This window comes from Corythoichthys intestinalis, chromosome 20, assembly GCF_030265065.1.
Source record: "Corythoichthys intestinalis isolate RoL2023-P3 chromosome 20, ASM3026506v1, whole genome shotgun sequence".
NCBI classification, from domain to species: Eukaryota; Metazoa; Chordata; class Actinopteri; order Syngnathiformes; family Syngnathidae; genus Corythoichthys; species Corythoichthys intestinalis.
In genome coordinates, this window is record NC_080414.1 from 520267 (window position 1) to 530221 (window position 9955).

The following is a 9955-nucleotide window of genomic DNA, read 5'->3' on the forward strand; positions in this document are numbered from 1 at the left end:
GTTGTATTGATTTAAATGTGATTTTTATGATCTTCATGACGGCTCGTAAAGCACTTTGAATTGCCTTGTGTTGAATTGTGCTATATAAATAAATGTGCCTTGCCTTGCCTTTTAAACGTACATTTCAGTGCCAAAACTGGTTGCCATTGACAGTGACTGATGTCTAATCGGAGCAAAAATCAACTTGGAATGAATAAAAGCCAAATTATTCATGAAGATGTCAAATCCATCTCCCAAAACGGCGTCATGTTTGATTTGTAAATAGGTTTGGATGAGAAAGCTCCAAAATTTAAATACAACAATATTTTTTTTTTTAATGAGGCCAAGTTTATTGTTACGTTATAGACTCTCGCAAAACGAACATTCTAGTCTTCTGCTTCTGAGTCTTCATCATCCTGGCTAATCTGGAAGTAACGCAACTCGTACGTCTCCTTGTCGGAGGCGACCACTCTCAGCCAATCGCGCAGGTTGTTCTTCTTCAGGTACTTCTTGGTCAGGTACTTTAAATACCTGCGGGACGTAGCGTTCAGTAAGGAAACGGTGGCGGCGGAGGCGCTTTTCCTCACCTTTTGGAGAACTGCTTGTCAGACGCGATGTTGATTTTGTTCTTGACGCGGCCGACCGACACGACGCCGCCGAGGTTTCCGGTCTTGCCGTTCACCTTGATGCGCTCTTTCAGGAAGCTTTCCTATTGGACACAGCACAGTGACACACTAGGGAAGAGAACCCTAGTACGGGCGGGGCGCCGCCAGGAGCCCGGTTAGCCGCCGGCCGAGCAGACTCGTCGGACGGAGGGGATTCCGCTTACAAAATTGGCCGAGTCCAGGATGCCGTCCTCGACGGGGTGGGTCAGGTCCAGACTGAACTTCCAGCCGGGCCCCTTTTTGCTCTTCTTGCCGACGAACTGCTTCTTCTGACGGATCTGTCGCGTCACAACATCCCGTATGTCATTCATTGGAATGGCTCCACGCACGACTGCAGAACTTCTCCAGACGGATTCAGCGTAGCTACTTTGTCACAGTAGCGGGCTAATAAAGCGCTTTTCCACATTATTCCAAATTTATCATTAGCTTAACTCAGGTTTGAGACCCCTGTCCTACGTGAATTTCATCACAAACTAAAACAAAAAACAATGATACAATAAGTACTCGTGCAAGTAAGGGTTAAATGTTGCTTTATAATACAATTGTACACTAACTGTGTGGCATACATTAGGCTGCATTTGGTGCCACCTTTATTTATTAAAATGCTGACTTATGGAGCATTTATGTCATATACATGACCTATATTAAAATACAAACATAGCTATCAAATGGTTGTTTAAAATAAAGATACATTACGGTAAATATTAAATAACGCGCATGATAGAACCTACAGCGCATGCGCATTTGAACCGTTCCATCAAAAGGATATGCTGTTAGAACACCGAAGTATTGTCACTTAAATACGAAACGTGAAAAGATCAACTACGTTTACTTAAATTTCATTTACCATGTTTATTGCCACTGCCGAAATCGTAGGTGGGCCTCCATAAAAGACACGTGTCGGCTAGCTAGCGCTGTTAGCCTAGCTAGCACCTTTCAAGGAGCTATAGTCGCCACAAAATGAACACGCCGCTTTATATCCAGCAATGAGCAAAATGATGTCGTGTATTCACGTGTAAAAATGAGTAAAAAGACGAGAATTAAGTTCAATATAGAGGAGCAAGGAGTACTTACCGGTGCCATTTTGGAGCAAAGGAACCGGAAAGAAAGCTAAGGAAGTGACGTGACAGCGGAGCGGCCTTCAGGCCATTCCGAATATGCTCAACGTAACCAAAATAAACCTTTAAAATGAATTGCTTGTTTTATTACCCTAGCGTCAATATTTTGTCAAGTGGTTCAAAAACTTTTGAAACCCTAAAAGGTAAGGTTGCTTGTATCTGACGCGCTCGCCAAAGGTCAATTAAAAAAAAAAAAAAAAAAAAAAAAAAACTGATAGCGTGCGCGCCTGCGAATTATTCATCTCCTCGCTAGCATTGATTCATACATGTATGAATCGAATAGTTCAACAAACGCGGACTTAGCGACTCACTTTTGATAAATGAGTCACAACGTTCCACGGCAGTTTGTTTCCCGGTATGTTTTGGACGAGCGTGATTTTCCAAGGCGGCGTTCGCAATAAAATGACTCATAAAACCTCTCAAGTCATGGTGATGAAATAATAGTTAACTGCAACAATACAAATTTTTTTTCAGGGTAATTGAAGCCAACTTTGAAACCGCTATAAAAGGTCATTTCCTATTGGGAAAATTTGTGTAGGACAACAGAAAACTCGACCCGTTTACCATCTTGTTTACATTTTTTATTTCAGCTGCAGTGTTCTAGTATTAAAAAACTCAAGAAGGCCGTTGTTTGAGACTAGTTTTACTTGTGCAGTTTTGTTTGTAGTGATACAACTACTTTGTAATCGCTCATAGAATATGTTTGATAAAAAAAAAGTTCTACTCAAAGATATACATTTCAAATGGAGAGTGCAGAAATTGCACCAACCGATTGGCTCCCGACATGTGAAAATGTTTACCCCAAAGCAAAATGTAAAACAAAGGGAGAACACTGACAGGCGAGAGTGACAGAAGCAGACATATTTGGAGCTGGTGTTTTTGTTTCAACATTTTTATTTTCAGCCATCTCCAGTCAGGTGACAAAGGCCTCGAGTGAACAAAAAGTTTGCGGCCGCCACCCTCCCCAACCCAATTTGAGTTCCTCAAACAGAAAGCTCACTGCAAAGCGCCTCCCACGTGTCTGAAGCTCACACTGCATTCCACTCGCACCTCTTGGCTAATACAAAGAAGGAGAGGGGAGAAAAAAAAAAAAAAGCACTCGTTTATTTAGTATTGGGCCGAAGGACGACCCGATGACAGACTGCCCGCGAGTGCGCCCCGGCAGGCCGTTCGTTCGGAGGGAGGAAGGGAAGTCGGTACGAACGCTCGCGCGTGCTTTAAATGTAGGGGAGGTGTGTGTGGGGGGGGACTTCCCGTTTTGGGGGGTGGAGCTTAAGCGACCCGAGAGCTCGCCGCCACCGGAGGACGGGTGCGACGCGAGCGGATCTACTCTACGGAGGTCAAGATTTCAAATGAAAATAGCCCCCCCAAACAAAAAGAGGAAAAAAAAAAAACGCTGAATCCCGCTGTTGCTATTTCAACATTCAGGAACGTGAGCAATACTGTGAAGGCAAAACTAAGCGGATGTGATGGTTTTCTAGAAAGTGGCCAAAACGTGCCTCAAAATTTTCCCGGCGATCGAGCATAAGCGAAAATGGGAGGAAGGAGCCGTCGGCGACGCTTTGGTGACAGAAGAACCAATGAGAATGCAAAGAGGCTGGTTGCGGGCGGCGCTCGTTGCCGGGGCTGCAAAGTCCTTCTCCTTATTTGTTGGTCAGGACCTTGGTGGCCACGGCGCACTCCTCCCCCATGGCGGACATCACCGTCACCTGCCGGGACAGCCGTTAGCGTCGACGGAAGCGACGCGAACGCCGGCGCCGCACTCACCATAAATTCGTCGCCCGCCTCGAACTTGCTCTCGATTTCCTTGCCCACTTCGTTATCGGGAACGCGCAGGTCCTCCCGGACGTCGCCGTTGTCGGCCATCAGGGACATGAAGTTCTCGTTGATGTTGACCAACTGCCAAGAAAATGTTTCCGTCAACGCTTTGCAATTTGCCGTGCATGTGGTCCCGGCGCCGAGCGAACGGCGCCTCCTTTAAACGAGCGGTGCCTTGTTCTCAACATTTTGCGGTGTCGGTTTTCGCACCAATTCCCCCAAGTACGATTGAAAATAAAACCACACCCGTGCAGAAATTGTGAAATATTTGTGTCATTCTGAAACTACACGGACAGGTGCGAATTGTATTAACGTTACCTGATAGTCTATCCTCTTGATGGAGGGGACATCCATGTTGTGGGTGGAGGGGCACATGTCTTCATACTTCTTCTGGGTGAAAATGTCAATGCCAGTAAGGTTGACCTAAGCGAAAAAAGAAAAAAAAGCTTCAACATATTTTCTCATGGAGAACACCACAATTTAGAATATTTACAGTTTCCACCCCACTTTTTAAAATTACAGCACTCCCTGTAAACATTAAAAAGACAATATTTACAGCTCATGAAAGGATTTGTGGAGTGTGAAAATGGTCGACTTGCGCGCTTGCCTCACCTTGGCGTGGCCGTGCTTGCCCGTCTTGGAGGTGGACATCTCCACAATCTTGCAGGGGCGGCCCTTGAGCACCACGAAGCCATTCTTGCGCAGGGACGAACACTGCATGGGGTACGTGGCCGAGGCGCCGGACTCGACGGCCCCGAACTCCAGCTCAGGATCTGACATGCTGCAAAGCTTCTGGGCTGCTACCGACAAACCCCAAAAAAATGGTCACAAACCACAACAGCGCTCCATTGGAAACCCCAACATTCATCATTGTTTAAAAACTCCTCAACTGCTATTCAATTTAGAGTTACGTCTATGGCAGCCAATCGACCGAGTATTAAATCATGTTAATATTCATTTACCATCAACTTTGAAAATATGGCCTTTGACTAGAAATTAGGGAGCTTTTGAAAAATTTTGAGTAAAATGGATCGTTCGCCTACTTTAGACATGAAAACTCAAATTGTGACTAAATCACCTGAGCTTGTCAGCTGTTTTACTTCCACTTTAGACATACGTGTCAGCATGATTGAACAAAATTAGCGGATTGGAGCTGTAGCAAAATTGAGGTGGGGGGGGAAAAAATAATAAATCCATCGACGCCGGAAGGTGACGTCGACATTAATGTCGAGCTTTGACTCAAGCGTCCTAGAGAGGACAAAAGTGTCCAAAAGTCTTTTTGGTGACAGTGAAACGTGGACGAGCTGACGAGGCGCTGGCGTCAGCACGAGGCTGCTCGCTCGTTACACTTTTTAAAAAATGTTATCTTTAAGTTAATGCTCTACGTGAACAACGGGTTAGCCTCAAAAATTAATTCGCGAATGAAAAAATTGACACCATTTGATGCCAAATCGGATGTCTAAATCGGATGCCAACACGTTCCGTTAGCATGTGCTAACTATAGTGTTAGCCGGCCTGTGTTTTTTTCTTTTAAATCCATGATTCCGAATTTGTTTCGTTTTCGAGGCATTACAGCTAGTTTATTTGACGCAGAAGCATTTCCCGAACGTGTTCCGGCGCCGCGGGCGGTTGTCTCGGCTGCGCTCCGTGGAAATAAGCCAAGTGCGGGAATCAATGTGGGGGAAAATGCAAACGACGCGAGGAGCTAGAGTCCCGTTATGCGAGTTAGCGACGCCATGCTAAGTGCGGCTAGCCGCCTTAGCCGTCCATTCAATTAAGTCGCCCTTCTAAAGACGACGGCCCGCCCGACGAAAAGTGCGCCGAATTTACAAGGCGTCCGACGGCCGAGACGTCGTTCGGGTGCCGGGACGGAGGCCGACGCCGGCGAGTTACGAGACGGAAGCGTGGCCGTTAGCCGCGACGATGACAAGCGACTTCTGCCGACCGAAGGCCTCGTTGCAGCTCGGCTCCCATTGAGCTCGCCGCCACCGTTCGACGCCGCTAAGATCGCACGAATGCCGACCGAGGCGGGCGTCGGACCGGCCCGCCGCGAGCGCGAACAGCATTTTCGGAACTCTCCGCGGCCGCCTCCACTTGCGCCCGGGACCGTTATTTGCCTTCTTTTCCCCCCGAGGCGCAAACACGCGCCATGCCACACTTACCTTCCTAGGAAAAGAGGAGCGAAAGTGCGCACGCGCGGCCAACTTACTGCAGCATCCGTCGACGGGCGCGAAAGGGAGGGGGGCTTTATGTGCCCACGTCGGGATGCCAGGTTGCTCACCGACGTGGCAACCCGCGTCGTTCATGATTTCGACATCAACAAAAACGCCCTATTCATTTCCGATTGCAAAAACATTTTAAATGAACAAAAAATGCTATTTTTTGGGGGGGTCAAATTCAAATAAACACCAAAAGTTGTCAGCCAGTTCTTGGCAAAAATGCTTCATTCTGCCGCCAACATTGAACATAACATCCCCATACATTTCAAAAGGCATATTCAATTCCCACAAAAAAGTTCCCATTCACACCTGATGATTTTCAACTTGGACCTGCAAAAAAAAAAAAAATCTCCATTAGACCATATTTTTTTGACCAAAGTTAAAATTTTTTTTTTTTTTTTAAATCCCAAAATGAACATGAAGCAATGCCTCAAAATCATCCAAAAGTGCCCCAAAATCAACAGAAAGTGACCTGGAAATGCCCTGAAATCAATAAAAAGTGACTATAAAACAGGGAGCGATCTGGAAATGAACAGGAACCGATCCAAAATGTACAGGAATTGTGAGTACCCCACAATGTACGGGCTCCCTCTAGCGGCATGTAAAGGTGTCGCTGCATGAATACAATTCATTTTTCCAAGCTCATACATGAAACCCATTGTCTTAAAATTTTGTAGCTATGTAACAAGGGCCATTATCTCCGTCTCCTCGGAGCCCGATTCTTTATTATTTTACACTGGGGCTGATTCATTAATTACGGAATTATAGATAGTAGCAAGCCAGTAGAGGGCAGCCTTCTATAGGTTAGGAATTTGTCCTCAGCCTGTAGTAGCGCATGAGTAAAAGGTTTGCATTTAACAGTTGTATTGAGTTCATTTTGTCTACACAAATATATGTGTCGAATTTTTCTTTTATCCCAGACAATAGCTATAGATGGTTTAAATACTTGACATGAAGTGTTGTCATTTTTCTCGGGAACCTTTTGTTGACGTGTGATAGGGTGACGTTGCCTCCCCTCCTGAGTGTTTCTGTTTCGCCTTGCTGTTTTCATCGCTGTTGACCTGAATGAACGCGCGGAGTTTGGCCTTCTGGCTGGACTGTCGGAGTCTCGCCGGCCCGGGTCGTTGGAGCTGCGCCAGCGTGGGTCCGGCGACTCGGCTGGCTCGATTCCGGTGGTCTGGATAGAAAGTCAGATTCCTTCATGATGGATGATGAAGGCGGAAGTGTTTGCCAAAACATGTCAGCTATTTAAACCACCTGTAACTATTGTCTGGGATAAAAGAACAAAAAAATTGACTAATTATTTGCATGTTACGTTTCAAACTGCAAGTTTTATTTCGTTCATGCTATCTTCATTTGTTTAGGACAATATCTATTCTTGAATTAAGAAAAATTTTGAAAAGTTTTAAGATTAAATATACAAACTTTTTGTTTCAAATAAGTCTGTGCAATTTTTATTTCAAGAAATCCGAGTCAAATTTACTTGAAGCACTGGCACATAATTTCCCTTATTTCTAGTAGATTTACACTGAAAACAAGTGGGTTCTTGCAGTGCATATGTATTGTTCAGGTGATACACCATTCGACACATTTTGAGAACTTCTAGAATAAATGTCTGGATTATTTTAGCAAATTTAAATTGCAATATTTGAATACATTAACATACACAAGAAATACAAACTTGTTAATCATCTCAAGTGTGAAAACAAAATAAAAAAAATTCTTAGTACCACTGAAAATTGTCTTTCTAAATAAATTAAATACAACAAAAAAAGTTCTTTGTCATGGAATAACAAAAATAAATAAAACTGAAGCCTTCCTTCACAGGATTAACAATACTGCTTTTGTCCACAAGCACAGCCAAACTCAACAAAAAATGAAAGCTCGATTGGGCTACTTTAAGACCACATAAGTAAAATAAAAATAAAAACTGTGGAGAAGGGTGTACTGTAAACCTTGGTTCACTACATTTCTTAAAGGTGAGCAGAGTTTACTATATTTCTTACAGTTTAATTATCGTTAACATGTGGAAAACACGTACAGGTGGACACTTCTACTGTACCTAAGCAGCTTCCTATTCAGGTTAACAAGTTCACACAGTTGACCGTAATGGTAATGTCAACTGTATTACTTCCAGTGGTCGCTGGCTGAAAAAAAAACTTCTGATACAGTATCTCCCTCCTCTTCGTAGCGAGCGGAGGAGGGCATGTCGACATGCGACGTAATTCTGAACTGTGTGTACTGTGAGAGTGTGCGTGTGGCGGAATGGGTGGTCAAGTCATCAGCCAATCAATCGTGCGTTTGAGGAAAACAAATGGAGCGGCACATTTAGCAAGTGAAAAAGGGGTAAATGTAAGTCCAGGGGTGAAAGTGGGCCAGAACGGTCAGGAACGCAGTTCCGGTATAAGATTCCGGGCCAGAATGCTGTTCTGGTACACGGTGCTTTGATTCCGAAAATATGACGGCAACTGTCAACACGCTATGTAAAAAAAATAATAATAATTTTTTAAATGCTAAGCTGCCACATGCATTTCATCTCCAGGAAGAAAACAATTTACCGACATCAGGTTAGCATACACAAGTGTTGACAACGAGCATAATAAAGTGCTTGTATAGCGTAATCCGTTTCCACCGATATTCATTATTTTATTCCACGGATGGCATGGAGATTTCCCCAGCTGCTGCAGTTATCTGAGTCTGAAGATGATGAGTCACGTCAATGTGTGAATGCATGCAGTAAAGCAAAACGCCTGGACTCATTTATCCATTCAATTGGCTGACATACGGACATGTGATCAGCAGAGCTAGTTAGCTCTGATCAAATGTGCACGTTTTCTGGAACAGCAAAAAAAAAAAAAAAAGGTTGAATTGATGCGACCAAAAAAAAGGGCAATGCAAGATAAAATGGATCAAAACGAAAGAGTTGAGGAGGCTTACTTATCATATTTAGTTTTATTTGATGTGATAGGGAGGTTCAGAACATTCTTAGCTGTCAATGTGCACTTTGGACTTATATTTGTTCATTTATGTTAGGCTACTTATTCATTTCCTTATGATTTAAATAAGTCAATGCTTGCGCGTTCTTCAAAATATATTCCATTTCACTCTCCATAATATGTCATTTGTACTTATTTTTCTTAATGTTACTTTTATCTTTATTATTAAAAAAAAAAAAAAAAGTAAAAGTGAATGTTTACATTAACTTCAATTTTAATATACATCTTATGTTCTTAAGTAGTTAAAATTGAGATTTGGCAATTAGTATGTGAGGAAATGAGGAAAAATAAAAATTAGGAAATGGAGATTGGGGTTATTGCTGTTTTTGTTCACTTTTATTTTGCAAATCATTGAAAAAATACAATTTTGAATGAAAATCAGTTTTTGTATGTGTTATAGAAATAACTGTGCCAAAACAGTTTTCTTTGCATTTCAGTAGTTTTAGGAGGTTTGACCCCCCCCCCCCCCCCCAAAAAAAAAAAAAAACCAAAACATTTCTGGCTCCGTGGCAACCTTCATGTCGGGGAGTTCCGGCTAGAAATTCTAGCCACTTTCACCCCTGTGTAAGTCTGAACATAATGGTAGGGTCAGTTCCGTCTTTACAACATATGGGAAGACAATCTAAATGACCTATATAACTGAACACATTATATAATGCAAATTAGTTTGCTTAAAAGTTGGTGGGGACAATTTGGGTATCCTGAAAAGTTGCTAGTGTTTTGTCCTTACCGTCCCTCTGCAAACCTACGCCCTTGTCCGATACATTTATTGTTACCAAACTAATGGGATTGACTTGAATGCTAGCACCAAGTGACTTACTTCACATTCAATTCACTTAGGTGTCATTTTGAGAAGTTATAATACCCCGCGCCACCCCCCCCCGAATAAAAACAAGAGATTTTTGCTGTACAAGAACAGGACGTTTATTTTCAAATTGTTACATCACAGATGCGTGTCCTAAGATTGAGGTTGTCGTTTCGATTCCAGATGAGGTGAAAACGCACGCACATTCATGTCACTCATCCGCGCACACGCACATAGTATAGTGACAGCCGTTCACAGTCTTGATACAAAAAATTGCAATACAAAGATCACAATAAAAACTTCTTTTTTTCCAATGTTTTTCTTTAGAAAGTGTTATAGCTATTTTTTTCTAATC

At 43.1% G+C, this 9955-nt stretch overlaps 2 protein-coding genes and 1 long non-coding RNA gene across 4 annotated transcripts; all 3 read right to left on the bottom strand.

Moving 5' to 3' along the window:
* Positions 1-292: 292 nt before the first annotated feature.
* On the bottom strand, positions 293-1883 carry rpl22l1 (ribosomal protein L22-like 1). 2 transcript variants are annotated; one of them, XM_057825059.1, is made up of 4 exons: positions 1492-1656; positions 809-922; positions 567-688; positions 293-510 (listed from the first exon to the last, which is right to left on the bottom strand). In XM_057825059.1, exons 1-4 carry the CDS (start codon positions 1492-1494, stop codon positions 366-368), a joined length of 384 nt encoding a protein of 127 aa, XP_057681042.1. In that variant the 5' UTR covers positions 1495-1656; the 3' UTR covers positions 293-365. The 2 variants fall into 2 exon arrangements, with proteins under 2 accessions (XP_057681042.1, XP_057681041.1); XM_057825058.1 differs by lacking the exon at positions 1492-1656 and adding an exon at positions 1719-1883 and having other exon boundaries at positions 294-510.
* Positions 1884-2328: 445 nt separating this feature from the next.
* On the bottom strand, positions 2329-5866 carry LOC130909014 (eukaryotic translation initiation factor 5A-1-like). The gene is made up of 5 exons (XM_057825057.1): positions 5743-5866; positions 4193-4380; positions 3899-4003; positions 3530-3661; positions 2329-3471 (listed from the first exon to the last, which is right to left on the bottom strand). The coding sequence occupies exons 2-5, from the start codon at positions 4358-4360 to the stop codon at positions 3406-3408; spliced, it is 471 nt and encodes a 156-aa protein (XP_057681040.1). The 5' UTR covers positions 4361-4380; positions 5743-5866; the 3' UTR covers positions 2329-3405.
* Positions 5867-6032: 166 nt separating this feature from the next.
* On the bottom strand, positions 6033-7978 carry LOC130908582 (uncharacterized). The gene is made up of 3 exons (XR_009061621.1): positions 7862-7978; positions 6779-6976; positions 6033-6129 (listed from the first exon to the last, which is right to left on the bottom strand). It is a non-coding gene; the product is annotated as an uncharacterized LOC130908582 (long non-coding RNA).
* Between the last annotated feature and the right edge of the window lie 1977 nt (positions 7979-9955).

Coding starts and splice junctions, on each gene's coding strand:
- rpl22l1 (XM_057825058.1), bottom strand. Junction 689..808: donor TCCTGGACTCGGCCAATTTT/GTAAGCGGAATC, acceptor TGTGTCCAATAG/GAAAGCTTCCTGAAAGAGCG. Junction 511..566: donor GACAAGCAGTTCTCCAAAAG/GTGAGGAAAAGC, acceptor TACGTCCCGCAG/GTATTTAAAGTACCTGACCA.
- LOC130909014 (XM_057825057.1), bottom strand. CDS start 4,360: ATGTCAGATCCTGAGCTGGAGTTCGGGGCCGTCGAGTCCGGCGCCTCG. Junction 4,004..4,192: donor GCAAGCACGGCCACGCCAAG/GTGAGGCAAGCG, acceptor TTTTTCGCTTAG/GTCAACCTTACTGGCATTGA. Junction 3,662..3,898: donor TCAAGAGGATAGACTATCAG/GTAACGTTAATA, acceptor TTTTCTTGGCAG/TTGGTCAACATCAACGAGAA.